General features: G+C 39.2%; 6 protein-coding genes across 6 annotated transcripts; 3 read left to right on the top strand and 3 right to left on the bottom strand.

Annotated features, from left to right (window-relative positions):
• Window positions 1-143: 143 nt before the first annotated feature.
• Window positions 144-2,492, top strand: EFR3 (Efr3p; the record flags this gene model as incomplete). Its single annotated transcript, XM_056230455.1, has 1 exon — window positions 144-2,492. The coding sequence occupies one exon, from the start codon at window positions 144-146 to the stop codon at window positions 2,490-2,492; it is 2,349 nt and encodes a 782-aa protein (XP_056084372.1).
• A 179-nt stretch (window positions 2,493-2,671) lies between these two features.
• On the bottom strand, window positions 2,672-4,099 carry DML1 (Dml1p; the record flags this gene model as incomplete). The annotated part of the gene is made up of 1 exon (XM_056230454.1): window positions 2,672-4,099. The coding sequence occupies one exon, from the start codon at window positions 4,097-4,099 to the stop codon at window positions 2,672-2,674; it is 1,428 nt and encodes a 475-aa protein (XP_056084371.1).
• A 215-nt stretch (window positions 4,100-4,314) lies between these two features.
• MGL2 (putative carboxylic ester hydrolase) lies at window positions 4,315-5,667 on the bottom strand (the record flags this gene model as incomplete). Its single annotated transcript, XM_056230453.1, has 1 exon — window positions 4,315-5,667. One exon carries the CDS (start codon window positions 5,665-5,667, stop codon window positions 4,315-4,317), a length of 1,353 nt encoding a protein of 450 aa, XP_056084370.1.
• Window positions 5,668-5,894: 227 nt separating this feature from the next.
• SKDI13G3390 (uncharacterized protein) lies at window positions 5,895-7,274 on the top strand (the record flags this gene model as incomplete). Its single annotated transcript, XM_056230452.1, has 1 exon — window positions 5,895-7,274. The coding sequence occupies one exon, from the start codon at window positions 5,895-5,897 to the stop codon at window positions 7,272-7,274; it is 1,380 nt and encodes a 459-aa protein (XP_056084369.1).
• A 104-nt stretch (window positions 7,275-7,378) lies between these two features.
• ERG12 (mevalonate kinase) lies at window positions 7,379-8,710 on the bottom strand (the record flags this gene model as incomplete). Its single annotated transcript, XM_056230451.1, has 1 exon — window positions 7,379-8,710. The coding sequence occupies one exon, from the start codon at window positions 8,708-8,710 to the stop codon at window positions 7,379-7,381; it is 1,332 nt and encodes a 443-aa protein (XP_056084368.1).
• Window positions 8,711-9,606: 896 nt separating this feature from the next.
• Window positions 9,607-15,978, top strand: HFA1 (acetyl-CoA carboxylase HFA1; the record flags this gene model as incomplete). Its single annotated transcript, XM_056230450.1, has 1 exon — window positions 9,607-15,978. The coding sequence occupies one exon, from the start codon at window positions 9,607-9,609 to the stop codon at window positions 15,976-15,978; it is 6,372 nt and encodes a 2,123-aa protein (XP_056084367.1).
• Window positions 15,979-16,279: the final 301 nt, after the last annotated feature.

The following is a 16,279-nucleotide window of genomic DNA, read 5'->3' as shown; positions in this document are numbered from 1 at the left end:
TATCAGGATCGTCAGAAGCATCGGGGGTAACTTCTTTATTGGAACAGTATTAAGGCAAGAGCACACTGTACGTTTAACCCGAATTATTCTCTCTATATTGCTTACCTTCCGTTCGACCTCAATTGTTCTGAAAGAGTTTTGCGATGCAATTGTCTATGCGGATGATGTTCACACCAAAACATCAGAAACTGGTCAATCAATGTTATCCTACAGGAAGAACCACCGATAAGAAGCCCAAGTCTTCAGAAACTTCATATTTGCTATATTATGTTAATTCTAGACGTAGCAAATTGGAAAAGGTCAGTACTTACTTAATTAAACGGTCCATTTCTGACCTAAACCATCGTCGTATAGGAAATATCGCTGTCACATTAGATCTGATGAGTAGAATTGTGCTGCATTGTAGGGAAAATTTGAACGTGTTTGTCAAAGACTTTTTGTACATTATGAACAAAGTTCTTTCGAATAACAATTTCAACAACGATGTATCCGTCGTGGAATTAGTAGAACTAGCATTCGGTAGCATATGTCTGAATTTGGACGACGTCTTGTGCAATGGTGATATGGAATTCGTCCAGTTATATCAAAGTTTTATTGACCTATTCTTCAAAATAGTCGCTGAAAGAATTCATAACGATGATATGCTTTTGAAATGTTGTATTGATATATCAAACACAAACAGTGTCTCAAGTAATCCTCAACTGAATCACTTTGTTTCCAAATCTGTTGCGTACATTATTTCCAAATTTCAAGAGAGAAATCCCAAATTCAAAACCCTATCATTGGAACCAGCTGTTGACAGTAATTTAGGCAAAAGACTAAGTCGAACACAAACTCGGACAATGGGATTAGATAAAGTTGCCGATGGCAATGATGATCTCTCTGTAAGAGCTTTACAATCTTATTTTAACACGACTGAAACAGATAAATTAAACCTATCCATTCGCACTTTGTTACGTTGTCTGCAAAACACGCCTAATAAGGAGCTGCTAGAATTTATATGTAATGGTATACCCGTTCAGCTTCGATATATCGTTATTCTCCTTTTAGTCAGGCAGCTAAATGACAAGGATAAAAAAGTGGATCCGATCGTTTCTTTAAAATTGATGTCATCATTACTTGTTTCTGATGTCAGTATAGTGGGTTTAAGTGTTCTTGATGTGATGAGGAAGCTTTTAAATTTTCAGTTGAAAAATGCAACTGATAAGGAAGTTGTGGAACAATCTTGTATTACCATGACAGATCTCAATCATAAAACTTATTATGCCGAACAGACTTCAGATATGTTATATGAACTACTGCTAAAGTTGAAAAGTGACACTATTAATGAAGTAGAAAATAATGCAGTTGTGGAAGACGTTGATTTTCTAGTTGAACGTATTTCGCAGCCAAGTATCAGTTTAGAACTGTTCATTGACCTGGCCCATTACATGAAAAATCATATTATATGTTTGTTTACCATTGTGCAAACTGAGATTCCAACTGGATTCGTCTTTTCGAAATTGTATTCATTATTACGTGAACTGGATTCACATGGTGTGCAAAAAGAAATGATGAAAGAGATCTTTGATAAATATGGCAAAATGGCACTACTGTCCGGTTTGCATTATTTCTTGGAGAACTTTTCTGAGCCTGAATATACTTATTATTTGTACCATTTGCAAGCGGCCAACTTCCTTAAACTAAATGACTATAAATCGCAAACTGAATACAAAATGCAGACTAAAATGTTGTTTACCAGGGAAGATTTATTATCCTACTATTCTGATACAGGATCAAATAAGTATAGCAAGAGGGGAGCACAGATCTTAATGTCTCGTGATAGCCAGATTTCTACTTCTGATCTACTATCGGACCCTCAGGTTCGAACTACATCTTTAGATTATAGGACTGCGCCTAATGCGATTCTTTCAAACAACAATGCAATATCCAGCAATAAAGATTTTGCTATAAAACAAAGCAGATTTGACAATAGTATAGATGATAATATAGACGAGGGTAATGATACTGTCACTTCTGATGCTAATGTAAAGGGTAGTATCTATAGATTTGTTGCTGACGATGCTAGATCGTGGAAAACAATGAGAGCTACTGCACCAAAAGTCAGCGACCTAAAAAAAACGATGAATGAAAGAAATACTCTAAATAGTGTGAATAGAGATGGGTCCGTCCGGGGTTCTCAATCAGTGAAATCTCGCGTCACTAATATTACATTTTTATTAAGTGAATTAAAGACTTTTTCAGAGGACGCTAATAAAATCAAAGATCCTGATGAAGAAAATATTGTCGGTCTAGATAAAATTGACGTTGCTAGATCAAATTCTCTGCGACTCGCACCAATATCTAGTCTTTCCGATCGAAGCAGCATCGGAAATAGAAGATCATTATTACAAAAAACGCCAGTCAATGAAGATCAATTCGACGACTTTAAAGACGCAAATGAAGACTTACATTCCTTGAGCTCAAGAGGTAAAATATTTTCTTCGACCTGATGTAGTCAGTTTCAACAGACGATGATGGAAGCTTCAAAAGAAGAAGCAATGCAGAATGACTTTCTAATTAATGTAATTTACGTAGATATAAATCTAATGGCGAAGTTAGAACTTCAATAAGGCGACCAGTGCTCGCACCATTTTTAGCGGAGAAGAGAAAACGGGACAGAATATGTCAATCACATATCATCGTCGCCGGAATCTTCGTCTTCGTACCATCCTGATTCATACGCTGACGCGTAATCTGAAAGTTCGTTCTTTAATTCCTCTCTATCATTATCATTTTTGAAGTATCTCATTACAAATTCATTCCAATGCTTGAATACATCTCTACTTTTTTCGGATGAAGTTAATTGCAGAGAAAACTCGCAATCATTGGAGAACTCTGGCGGTATCGTATCAGATGGAAAATACCTATGTGTTGACATTTCACTCGGTTTACCTCGGGAATTAGAGATATTATCATCTCGATGCTCTCGGTTTTCTCTGTGAATGAAACTGCTCGAGAATGTGTAGTGCCCGTTGTGCGTATGGCTATTTTTGAAGGGTACCATTCGTGAGCAGAATGAATAGTCGTTATTACCGATGACGATTCCGGTTACCATATTCCTTGACAAATCACCTAAGGTTACAGCTGTGGTAATGTAATCCATTGTCTTTCTTTGAGCAAGATTATTTTGAGAAACTGTTGCGTTTATGGAGTCCAGAATTCTGCAAGTTTCACCGGCAGTTTCCCAGTTGCTTAACCCAGGGGAAGCGTATAATGGGAAATAAAGATCAGATTCTTGCATTATATTTATTGTACTTCTAATTTTATTCGAAATAATTGGGAGCCATTTCTTGCCAAGCCTTTTTATAGAAGGTTCGTCTATAAACGGATCTTTCTCATTAAACCCCCATGAAAAGACCGTCTTTTTTGGTAATTCGTTCTTTAATTCCAGCAGCAAAGCGCTAGAAAACCCCCCCCATCCACTCTCGACGTCAGTTACAAGGTTAAGCCCTTGTAAAGTGTCACATTTTTCCAATTCTGTATGCAAATTTCCATCAAAGAAATTTTGCAGATAATTCTCGGTAAATTCATCATAACCGATAGAGTATCTGTCGAATCTTCGCTCCCCTAAGTTCTGAAAGTCAGGCTGATTTGGATTTGCAACGTCGTGGTACCAATCCTTCAAAATATTGAAACTTGAAGGTCCATAGATTAGTTTAGAGTAATCCGACCAGTATTTTGTATTATCTTTACTTAAGGCGGGAGGCGGTATTCCTGCATCTAAGGCATCTTGATATTCGGATTTAGGTATTTTTGGGTGAGTCTTGATAACTGTTTCATCCTTGAATTCACCCTCATTGCCGAAATGATAGTCTCTGGTTTCTGAGTATTGATATGTTCCTAACGAACCATTGCCTGTACGAGCATCCCACAGTAAAGCACGTGGCGTATAAGACACGGTTTTTGAACTTTTGTCTATAGTGGGATTCAAAAAAATACTGGATTCATTAACCTGTTCTTCTTTGGACAGTTTCAGATAGTACTCTTGTATATTGAAAAATTGGGTGGTTAAATGGTTGGCCCTCTGTGAAACAGATATCGTGATTATTTCGTGCATTTTCGATTTTTCTCCTTGGTGGTAACAAGAGTAACGTCATTAACTGAAACCCTCTTTTTACATTTGTTGTTTCATATCATCGAGAGTTTTTTGTATAACTTTAAATTTTTGATTTTAAGTTTGGCGAAGCTTTTCACGTTTCCACTCTAAATTAGGCGTTTGGCACAATCAAAAAAAACTGTACAAATCTACAAAAGTCATATATATATTCAGAACTACTTTGACGGGAAAGTTGTGGCTATGGGCTCACAGTTAGGGCTTGGAAGTTCCACATTTTCCAAGTCAGGTTTCAAGCCTTTCACTGTGATTTCATCGTGAAATGCCTTCAAAAGTCTGCATAGGGGCTCTGTATACCATCTTCTGCCAGATCTGTCTTTGAACCACCCAACATGACCACCGATTGAAGTCTCTAGGAGCAGAGTGTAAGGGTTGGATTTTATCTGATTTATAGGGAGATCGCCACCGACAATTGGGTCATCCTGAGCGTGCAGCGCTATAAATGGCGTTCTGATCCCTGGGATTCTTTTATATGAAGAAGCATTCTTATAATACTCCTCTGCATTCTTATATCCAAACATCGGTCCTGTCAACAAATTATCAAATTGCCTGACTGTACGAATTTTTTTCAAATTTTGCTCGATAATGGCTTTAAAGTTAGGATTTTCCTCCAAGACAGAAAGGTGGTTTCGAACCATACGTAGCAAGTTGTGGCCCAATGCAGGTGAGTAGAATCGTGACCCCATTGGTGTACTATTAATGAAATATGCGGAGTTGTACAAATCGAAAGGATTACTAACGGAAATAGCGCATTCAATCTTCGTACGATCAGACTCTTCCCCCAAATAATTTGTCATTATAGATGCTCCTAACGAGAACCCCATCATGTAGAATTTTCTATTCGGAAATCTTTTCCTCAAGTCATTAACACAGTATCTTATGTCGTTAGTCCATCCCCCATTGTATAATAGGGGTGTCGTGATCGCAGAATAGCAACACCCCCTTGCGTTAAACACGCATGCTTCGAAGTCATACTTCGTGGTGATTTCATGAACAATTGCCCTTACATAGCTCTCCCTGGAGCCTCCCGTTAACCCATGCAGAATAATAAGCATAGGCTTTGCGTCGTCTGATTTTAACTTGGGATCGTCAGGGGAATAGTACGAATATCTTCGTTTCAAGTTTCCATCGAATATCGGCTGATTTCTCGGCATGTACTCTTTCTCAACTTTCCTTCTTTTGTTGGTACTCTTATCCTTTACAACAAAATCTACCGTGCCTTCACCCCCATGTGGATATTTCATTATCAGTCTTTTATATTGGACTTTATCTATATTATCAAAGCGCCTAACCGAGCCATATGCAGTCTGTAAATGACCGTTCACCAGTAAGCCATATAAAATGCCAGTGGCACCATCTGTCAGCTCGGGAACTTTAGCCTTAATTAATTCTGGGACGGTCACCTTTTTATTGTCATCCTCTCGTTTATCAGAAGACTTGAATGCAATGGGATTGTCAGGGACCTCCTGATGAACGATTAAAAAATTTGGAAGTAACTCCTTTAGACGCATGCTTGTTTTCGAAAACTTACAGTACTTGTATAAATAGTTCGTGTATTAATACTGTTGTTGCTTTTTATTGAACTTCAAAAGAACTGGGACCCTTTTAAGATCCATAATAGTTTTCGGGGTTAGGTAAGAACGGCCCGTAAAAATGTAAACGATACTTCACGAAGAACGATTTTCTCAAAATGCAAAGGAATGAAGGGTATTTAGTCATAGAAAGTTGAGTAGTTGCAATGGTTAGCTCGCTCTCATCCAACATACTTATAGCCCTTATAGTGGTCCTGATGACACTATTAAGGCAAAATAAGTCGTTCAAAAAGTGGTTTGTGTCAAACATTGAAATACTATTGTCAAGAACATCGAACTCGACCCAGAAAATTAACGTCTTATCACCAACTTTGAAATTGGTCAGTGATGAAAAACTGATGGGAGCCTATCGGCCGAACTTCGCCAAGCTCAATTCTAGACTTCCTAGGCTTCTTGAGCTGACACAGAATTTGATCCGTTTGCATGAGTATCGCGTAAGAGGAGAAAGCTACAATGGCCTTTTGTTTCAAAGAACAAGACAATTGGGCGGAATTTCAGAAGACCAGTTGCGGCAGTTGGGTTACTTCACCAAACTAGTGAAAAGTAATGAGGGGATTCGAGCAAATGCAGAGGTGATTGACAAGATAATCGAGTATACTTTGATGAAATTGGTTCATTCCAACGAGCAGGCCGAGGAATTCGTGGAGGAGATTGATAAAATATGTGAAGAGCATGGCTATAAGGTTAAAGACGGTCAACTGACTAAATTAAAAGCGACCTCCGTATTTCCAATAGTGCTATCTAGAGGCAGTCAAAATGCTGTCCATGAAGCATTGGCACATTTATGTCGAGATTTCAGCTCTTACTATAGCAGGGAAAGAGATCCTTTACAGAATTTCTTCACTGATAGAATCAAAAGCTTTGTGAATGGATCTGGGTTTACCAAAGAGAAAGTTCTGATGGTGATACCAGGTGCCGGCGTTGGGGGCTTATCTCATAGTCTTGCCAGCACTTTCCCCCATATACAAGTAGATTCCATTGAATTGTCGGCTTTGATGTATGTATGTAACCTATTTGCACTTGAATATGGGCAAGATGTTGAAATACGGCCTTTTATACAACAATATTCAGGTCAGACAGTGTTTGATAACCAGTTGAGAAGTTTATCGGCAGATCTAAGCAAAGTCAACCAGCACAAAAACTTGACTCCACTATGGGGGGACTTTACACAATATTCTCCCGATGCGAAAAATTATGATAAAATTATTGTTTGTAGCGCATATTTTATAGACACTGCGGAGAATATATTCGATTATTTAAACAGTATCGAAGCATTAAAGGAATATTGTAAAGAACTACATTGGATTAACGTAGGGCCGTTGAAATATGGCACCAAACCTTTAGTCCAATTCACTGGGGATGAATTAAACCAACTACGCAAAATTCGCGGATGGAAGGATCTTGTGGAAACATATGAACTCGATTATTTTAAAGGGCTAAATGGCTATTTGACCGATTACGAGTCTATGTACCAAGGTTATTATGGCCTACTTAAATTCCATTCTGTTTTCGAGAAATCAGAGTAAAGCATTAAGCATCGTTTTTTGGTTCTATTCCGGTAAATATTACATAAAGTTTACGTACGGTCAAAATTATAATTAACAATAAATAATGTTGACTATCAATTACCTTATGAAGTCCAAGGTAAGTTTGCGCTTCCTGGCAACAACAAATCGTCGATTTGTTGCTTTGTGGTATTTTTCTCTTCGAATAGTTGAAAAATTTGGTTTTTAGTTTTAGGATCTCTATTCAAATCTTCGGCGCCTAGCAAACAGCAACCAGTACCACCCAAATCTGTTTCAAATGTTTCGTAACTAAAATCAGATTGTAACTTTTTTTTAAAAGTATCGATCTGCTCTTGAGTGATATCTCTACGTAACAAGGTTAAAGAGCAACCGCCTCCGCCAGCACCAGTCAGTTTCGTGGAACCAATTCTTAAGTCATCACTTAAATTTTTGATAATTTCCAATCCAGGGTGAGAAACACCGATAGAAACAAGCAGCCCATGGTTTATTCTTATTAATTCCAATAATTGCTCGTACAATTCATTATTGGTTTCAATAGCCTCTTCATCCGTGCCGGAACATTTGCTCAATTTAGTCATGATATCTAAGCCTTGCAGAGCACATTCGCCCATCGCATCCAAGATTGGCCTCACAACATCAGGAAATTTCTCGGTGACCAAGACGCGAACATTAGCCACTAGATCTTTAGTGGACCTTGGAATTCTGGTATAAGTAAGAATCATTGGAATTGTTGGGAAATCTTCCAAGAATTTGAAATTATTTGCGTTTATTGTTCCCTTGTGAGAGTCTTTTTCAAATAACAAGGCATTACCGTAAGTGGCCACGGCATTGTCTATTCCTGATGGTGTGCCATGAATACATTTTTCACCGATAAAGGCCCATTGGTTCACTATATGCTTATCACTTTCAGATAGCTTTTTCAAATCATTGGACTCAATCAACCGCCCCAAGTAAGCCATAGCCAAGGCCAGCGACACGGAAATAGAGGCGCTTGAGCCCAATCCAGCCCCAATGGGTAGTGTGGACTTCAAAGAGAACTTAATATTCTTGGTGTGTGGGCATAGGCAAACAAACATGTATAGGAAGCAGAACGCAGCGTGGTGATGGAAAGATTTCGACAATTGAGCCAGCAAGGGCTCTAAAAGACTGACAAGTTCTTGAGACAATTCATCAGTGGCTTGTTGAGCTTTCGCCAACTTTTGAGAGTTGGTTTGATCCTTGATGATAGCATCGAAATCGTCGATGGACCATTTATGATTAAAGCTAATATCTGGAAAGTCCAATTCAATAGTGTTAGGGGTGGAGGACTCACTTATTAACAAGTAAGTTCTCAATGCAGACACACTGGCAGCAACGGCAGGCTTTCCGTACACAGCAGAATGTTCACCGAAAATGATGACCTTGCCTGGAGCCGAAGTAAGGAACGGTAACGACATTTCAACAACTTCTATATGCTGATATCCAAAATTGCATTTTTCAGATTATAGAGATCAAAAAGCAAGACGGCAGGCCACTAACTTTTATAGGTGTATCATTGTACCATTCTTTGATGTCCTATCGAAGATTTCAGTGCGAGACAGTGAAACGAAGGCCGAAAATCGTCAGCCACAATTACAACCGATAAAATACACGTTGGCCTAAAAACAGGACATGGCCTCTCTATGAACATGAATGTTCACGCATTTCGAAGCTCAGTGAACGTGCCAGATTATTACACTATTTTCGCTGAGAGATAGTAGGAACATTACCTTCTATTGATTATGACAGTAATACTAGCACTAAATAGCAGCTTGTCAACTAGGGTAATCCACCTGGGTCGGCGGCAGATGAGAAGAAAAGGTGGATAATGAAGGAATTGATAAAGAAGATATCATCTTGGGTGAAACAGAAGAACAATTGCACCCTGTTCAAAGCTAGCAAGACCTAGCGGACCCATTGCCGTTCATATCTCATCATATTCACGATTACTTGCATTCGAATAGGACAGTACAAGCTCGCGTTATATTTGGATTCTCGTCCAGTCTATAATATAACGGGCAGTCTGGTAGTAAATTTGAAAGGACATCATTTTCAGTACCGCAACCGTATCCGTACCCATGCATACAGGCATTTATCTCGTATAGGTTTGCCTCTGTTATCCAGGAGGAAATATTCAAATTATGTCCATCGAAGTACTTCTAAACAAGCTCGATTACCGCCCCAGTTTATAGGGCTAAACACGATTGAAACTGCCTCACCTTCAATATTAAGGGACTTCGTCGAGTCGCATGGTGGTCATACAGTTGTTTCAAAGATTTTGATAGCAAACAATGGGATTGCTGCTGTAAAGGAAATGAGGTCCATAAGGAAATGGGCATACGAGACGTTCAATGATGAGAAGATAATTCAATTCGTGGTAATGGCCACAACAGACGATTTACATGCAAATTCTGAGTACATTAGGATGGCAGACCAGTACGTGCAAGTGCCGGGGGGGACGAACAATAACAATTACGCCAATATAGATTTAATATTAGACGTGGCACAGCAAACAGATGTGGATGCGGTATGGGCCGGATGGGGACATGCTTCTGAAAATCCATGTTTGCCTGAGCTATTGGCCAATTCACAAAGAAAAATACTATTTATTGGTCCTCCGGGCCACGCTATGAGATCTCTCGGTGATAAAATTTCTTCCACCATTGTTGCGCAAAGCGCTAAAATACCATGTATTCCCTGGTCTGGCTCTGGTATAGACACTATTCACACCGATGATCAAACAAAACTTGTATCTGTTCCAAGTGACGTATATTCAGAAGGGTGCTGTTCCTCACCCGAGGATGCTTTAGAAAAGGCCAGATCTATAGGGTTTCCGGTAATGATTAAGGCATCCGAAGGTGGTGGAGGTAAAGGTATTAGACAAGTAGACAATGAAGAAGATTTTATTGCATTTTATGGGCAGGCAGTGAATGAATCGCCCGGATCACCGATGTTTGTTATGAAAGTTATCGCAGATGCGCGTCATTTAGAAGTGCAGTTGCTGGCAGATCAATATGGTACGAATATTACATTATTTGGAAGGGATTGTTCCGTACAAAGGCGGCATCAAAAAGTTATAGAAGAGGCACCGGTAACCATAACGAAGCCTGAGATATTTCATAAGATGGAACGCGCAGCAATTCGTTTAGGTGAACTGGTAGGTTACGTTTCTGCGGGCACTGTCGAGTACTTATATTCACCAGAAGATGATAAATTTTATTTTTTAGAATTGAATCCAAGATTACAAGTAGAACATCCCACTACTGAAATGATATCGGGAGTGAATCTTCCTGCTGCCCAGTTGCAAATTGCTATGGGTATTCCTATGCATAGGATAAGTGACATCAGAAAACTTTACGATTCAGAGCCGACGGGAACTTCCCGTATCGATTTTAAATGTTCAAAGATACCCTCGCCAAAGGGCCATTGTATTTCATGTAGAATCACTTCAGAAGACCCTAACGAAGGTTTTAAACCCTCCACCGGGAAAATTCACGAGCTCAACTTCCGTTCGTCCTCCGACGTTTGGGGTTATTTTTCAGTAGGAAATAATGGCGCCATTCATTCATTCTCAGACTCCCAATTCGGCCACATTTTCGCAATAGGGAACGATAGACGGGATGCAAAGCAAAACATGGTTTTGGCTTTAAAGGACTTTTCTATCCGTGGAGAATTCAAAACGCCTGTTGAGTACCTCATTGAGCTACTAGAGACTCAAGACTTCGGAAATAATAGGATATCCACTGGTTGGCTGGATAGTTTGATCTTGAAAAACCTACCCTCTGATGCCAAGTTAGATCCTATCCTCGCTGTTATTTGTGGTGCGGCAATGAAAGCATACATTTTTAAAGAAGAAATTAGAAATAATTACTTGGAATTGTTGCAGAGAGGTCAAGTTCCCCCCAAGGATTTGCTGAGAACGAAATTTTCCATTGATTTCATTTTCAATAACCAGAGATATCTGTTCACGGCTGTACAGTCATCTGAAGAGCGCTTCTTACTCTCTATTAATAATTCTCAATGTGAAGTTAATATCCAAAAGTTATCCAGCGACTGTTTACTGATCTCTGTTGACGGCAAATGTCATACAATTTATTGGAAGGAAGATGTCCGGGGTACAAGACTTTCCATAGATTCTGTTACCACATTCTTGGAGGCGGAGCTCAACCCCACTCAAATGATCTCCCCAACCCCTGGAAAACTGATGAAATATTCGGTATCAAATGGTGACCACATTTCTGCTGGACAACAATATGCAGAAATAGAAATTATGAAAATGCAGATGCCTTTAGTAGCAAAAGCCAATGGTGTCGTTGAATTGTTGCGGCAACCTGGTTCCATCATTGAAGCGGGTGATGTTGTAGCAAACCTATCTCTAGACGCACCCTCCAAGGCCAACGAATTGTCTTTATACCAGGGAGAATTACCCACCTTAAGTCCACCGATAATAGAAGGTAGTCGGCCAGTCCATAAATTCAGGACCTTACTAGGTAAATTAGAAAATATTCTCAAGGGATATAATGAGGTCGCCGAAATAGGAACAACTCTAAAGGAGTTGATAAAAGTCTTGAGAGATGGTAGACTTCCCTATTCAGAGTGGAGATCTCAGATCTCTACGGTGCATAATAGGTTGCCAAAACAATTGAGCGGAAAACTGGAGAAGTTGATCGAGAATTCTGCCTCATTTCCTGCGAGGAAATTGCATGACTTTATGGCACGCTACGTCGATGAAAATATGAATGATCATGTGACGTGTATTTCTTTGGAACCACTTCTTAACATTGCTAAAAGGTACTATGAAGGTTTGACAAGCCATGAACACGAAGTTTTTTTCAAGTTGATCAAAAGATATCATGATATTGAGAAGATTTTTGAAAGTCCTGATGTGGATGAGGAAAGAAATTTACTAGATCTACGCAATAAAGACTTAAGCAATCTGAAAGACGTTTTGTGCACCAGCTTGTCACATGCCAACATACGCAGAAAGAATAAGTTAATTATCTCGATTTTGCAGGAATATGAGGCGTTGTGCCAAGATTCCTCCAGTATTTCTCTAAAATTTGGGGCTGTTCTGCATGATTTGGCAACTCTAGTCTCTAAGTTGACGAAAGAGGTTGCTATTAAGGCAAGAACGATGTTACTTGGAGGATATTTGCCTTCTTTGAGGCAGAGAAAAGAGTATATTGAAAACCTCTTACGGTTGCATTCAGATGATATAGGTGGTAAACCCTCCTGGGACAGAAACACGTATTCATGCATGAAAGACTTTGATAATTTGATACGTTCTAATTTGGTGCAACTACAAGATTTGTTCTTTTTTTTTGGCCATCAAAATGTGCTTTTCTCCAAAATTGCTTCGGAAATTTATGTGAGGTATGCCTATGGGCCTTATGAATTGGAAGGAATGAATAATCACAAAGAAACGCCTGATATATTAATGTCATGGCGATTCAGTTCATCAAAAGACATTTTGCCCAGCTCTAATACTTACATTGATGAGGATATGAATTTTTCAGAGCTCTCTCTTACATACAATGAGAATAGGTCAAAAAATCTTGCTTTTCTCGTTAATGTAGATGGACTGGACTCTATGGAAAATACATTAGATGCGATATACGAAAATATTAAAGTTCCTCAGGATATATCAGCTGACGGAGATAATTTCCTTATTGTGAATGTTTTATCTTCTATTTCTCACAAAAACGAGGAAGATCTAATTAAAAGCTTGAGAAATAAACTCCTTATCAATTGCAAACGTTTAGCTGACCTCAGCGCTAGTCGTGTCACATTTGCGTTTACTCCAGAAAATGGTCCATTTGTTAAATTCTACTCATTTAATGGAGCTGCGTATGATGAAAATTTTCAAGCAAGAAATTTGGATCCGTCCTACGAGTCTCCATTAGAGTTAGAAAGAATGGCAAATTATAAAATCAGGCCATTACCTACATACGATAGTAGTGTACGCATCTTCGAGGGTATAAGCAAATTTACACCACTTGATAGGAGGTTTTTTATCAGAAAGATCATAAATTCTTCCATAATTGATGATCGGAAAACAGCCCTTGCACATTTAAAAACGGGAATCAATGCCCAGATGCATTGTATGTTAGATCATATGGAGGCTATCGACAGCTCAAATTCGGACTTGAATCATATTTTTCTAAACTTCAACGCAGTTTTTAACGTATCAGCACGCCGTTTTGAAGAGGTTTTAGAGAGTGTTTTAGAAACTCATGAGACTAGACTCTTCCAAGAGAGAATCACGGATATAGAAATTCGAATATTTATCGAGGGCCCAGAAGCTAAGAAGCCAGTCCCGCTTAGATTACTTATTTCTAATAAATCAGGATATGTGATAAAAATCAAAGCATATTATGAAACGATCGACAAGGACGGTAACCTGGTGCTAAAATCACCAGGTAAGCAGGGGCATTCAGATCAGAAGTTCGCCTCTCTACCTTACTCGGTGAAGGACTGGTTACAACCCAAAAGATACAAAGCTCAATTCATGGGTACAACTTATGTGTACGACTTTCCCGATCTGTTTCAACAGGCCGCAATTCAGCAATGGAAGAAATATTTTCCAAAGCATAAACTAAAGGAAGGATTTTTTACTTGGGTTGAATTGATTGAGCGGAATGGAAGTTTAATCAAGGTAAACAGGGGACTAGGCCATAATAATATTGGAATGGTTGCTTTCGAAATGATGATTCAGACTCCTGAGTACCCAGAAGGGCGTAATATTATTGTGATTTCTAACGATATTACCTACAATATTGGATCTTTTGGGCCAAAAGAGGATTTTTTCTTCGATAAAGTAACAAATTATGCGAGGGAGAAGGGAATTCCAAGGATATACTTGGCAGCCAATTCAGGAGCTAAACTTGGGATAGCTGAAGAGTTGATTCCCTTGTTCCACGTGGCGTGGAATGACCCCTCTGATCCGGCAAAGGGTTTTCGATACTTATATTTAACTCCAAAAGACATGCAGCAGCTAAGAGATTCCGGGAAGGAAAATTCAGTCGTCACTGAACATAGAATGGTGTATGGTGAAGAAAGATACATCATCAAAACAATAGTCGGGTCCGAAGAGGGTATCGGGGTTGAGTGTTTGCAAGGCTCGGGTTTGATTGCCGGAGCTACTTCGAAAGCATACAAAGACATTTTCACTATCACAGCGGTTACCTGTAGGTCGGTTGGTATAGGTTCTTATCTCGTTAGACTAGGGCAGCGGACAATACAGGTTGAAGATAAGCCTATTATATTAACGGGGGTATCAGCAATCAATAGAGTCCTGGGTAAAGATATCTACTCATCCAACTTACAAATAGGTGGTACTCAGATTATGTACAAAAACGGAATAACTCATTTAACTGTCAGTAATGACATGAAAGCCGTAGAACAAATATTGACTTGGTTGTCATATGTTCCCGCAAAAAGAGGTATGAGCGCTCCAGTTCTTGAAACAATAGATAGATGGGATCGAAATGTCAGCTTTAAACCTGTCAGGCAAGTTCCATACGAGGCAAAATGGTTGATAGAAGGTAAATTGGATGCGAATGGTGAATTTCAAAGTGGCCTTTTTGATAGAGGTTCATTCTTTGAGACGCTATCTGGCTGGGCTAAAGGTGTCGTTGTTGGCAGAGCACGGCTTGGAGGTATCCCAGTGGGGGTGATCGCAGTTGAGACCAAAACTATTGAAGACATAGTTCCTGCTGATCCAGCTGACCCAAAGTCATCGGAATTTTCAATTAAAGAGGCGGGACAAGTTTGGTACCCAAATTCTGCGTTTAAAACAGCGCAAAGCATAAATGATTTCAATTATGGAGAGCAATTACCGCTGATTATTCTAGCCAACTGGAGAGGTTTTTCTGGTGGCCAAAGGGACATGTATAATGAAGTCCTGAAATATGGGTCCTTTATTGTGGACGCTCTGGTTGAATATAAACAACCAATAATAATATACATCCCGCCCCTGGGTGAACTGAGGGGGGGATCATGGGTTGTTGTAGACCCCACCATTAATCCCGAGCAAATGGAAATGTATGCTGATCTTGAATCTAGAGGGGGGGTGTTGGAACCTGACGGAGTAGTTAGTATAAAGTACCGTAAGGAGAAGATGATAGAAACAATGACCCGGTTAGATTCCACGTATAGACATTTAAAAAGAACGTTGATGGAAAAAGAATTATCGTTGGAGAAGCAAAGTGATCTTACCAAAAGATTGAAGATAAGAGAGAGACAGTTGATGCCGATTTATAGCCAAATTAGCATACAATTTGCAGATTTACACGATAGATCCACCAGAATGCTGGTTAAAGGAGTGATCCGAAAGGAATTAGAGTGGAAAAAGTCGCGCCGGTTTTTATATTGGAGACTAAGACGAAGGTTGAATGAGGGACAAGTTATCAAGAGATTACGAAGAAAAATGAGCGACAACAAGACGGTGATGGAGTACGGCGAATTGTTGAAGATGGTCCAAACATGGTATGATCACCTGGATGTAAGTGATGATAGGGCGGTGGCCGAGTTCATAGAAAGAAATTCCAAAGAAATTGACAAGAACGTTGAAGAGTTTGAAATCTCGCTGTTCATCGATGAACTAAAGAAAAGATTTGAAGATAAGAACGGTAACATTGTCCTTGAGGAGCTGACCAAACTAGTGGACAGTAAGCGAAAAAAATAATCCTTGTATAGTATTAGATGTATAAAATAGCCGCTGGATGGCGCTTCCGTGTTGCAGAGGGGGCCGTTATATTATTCCCGCGCGTATGTGTATAGATCAAAAATAATGTGAGATGAAAAATGCAACCATATCATTTCGACAAAAGTATATACATATATATATATATATATATATGTGCGTGTGCGTGTGCGTGTCTGTGTGTTTGCGAGTATATGTATGTAAATATGAAAGCAACAACCGTGGAAGGGAGAGAAAGAGCGGAGGGTATTCGTTAATTCATGAAAAATGTCTTCTTTGAGGA

This window comes from Saccharomyces kudriavzevii, assembly GCF_947243775.1.
Source record: "Saccharomyces kudriavzevii IFO 1802 strain IFO1802 genome assembly, chromosome: 13".
NCBI classification, from domain to species: Eukaryota; Fungi; Ascomycota; class Saccharomycetes; order Saccharomycetales; family Saccharomycetaceae; genus Saccharomyces; species Saccharomyces kudriavzevii.
The sequence above is the reverse complement of the archived record's forward strand: the minus strand, read 5'-3'. Positions and strand labels throughout refer to the sequence as shown.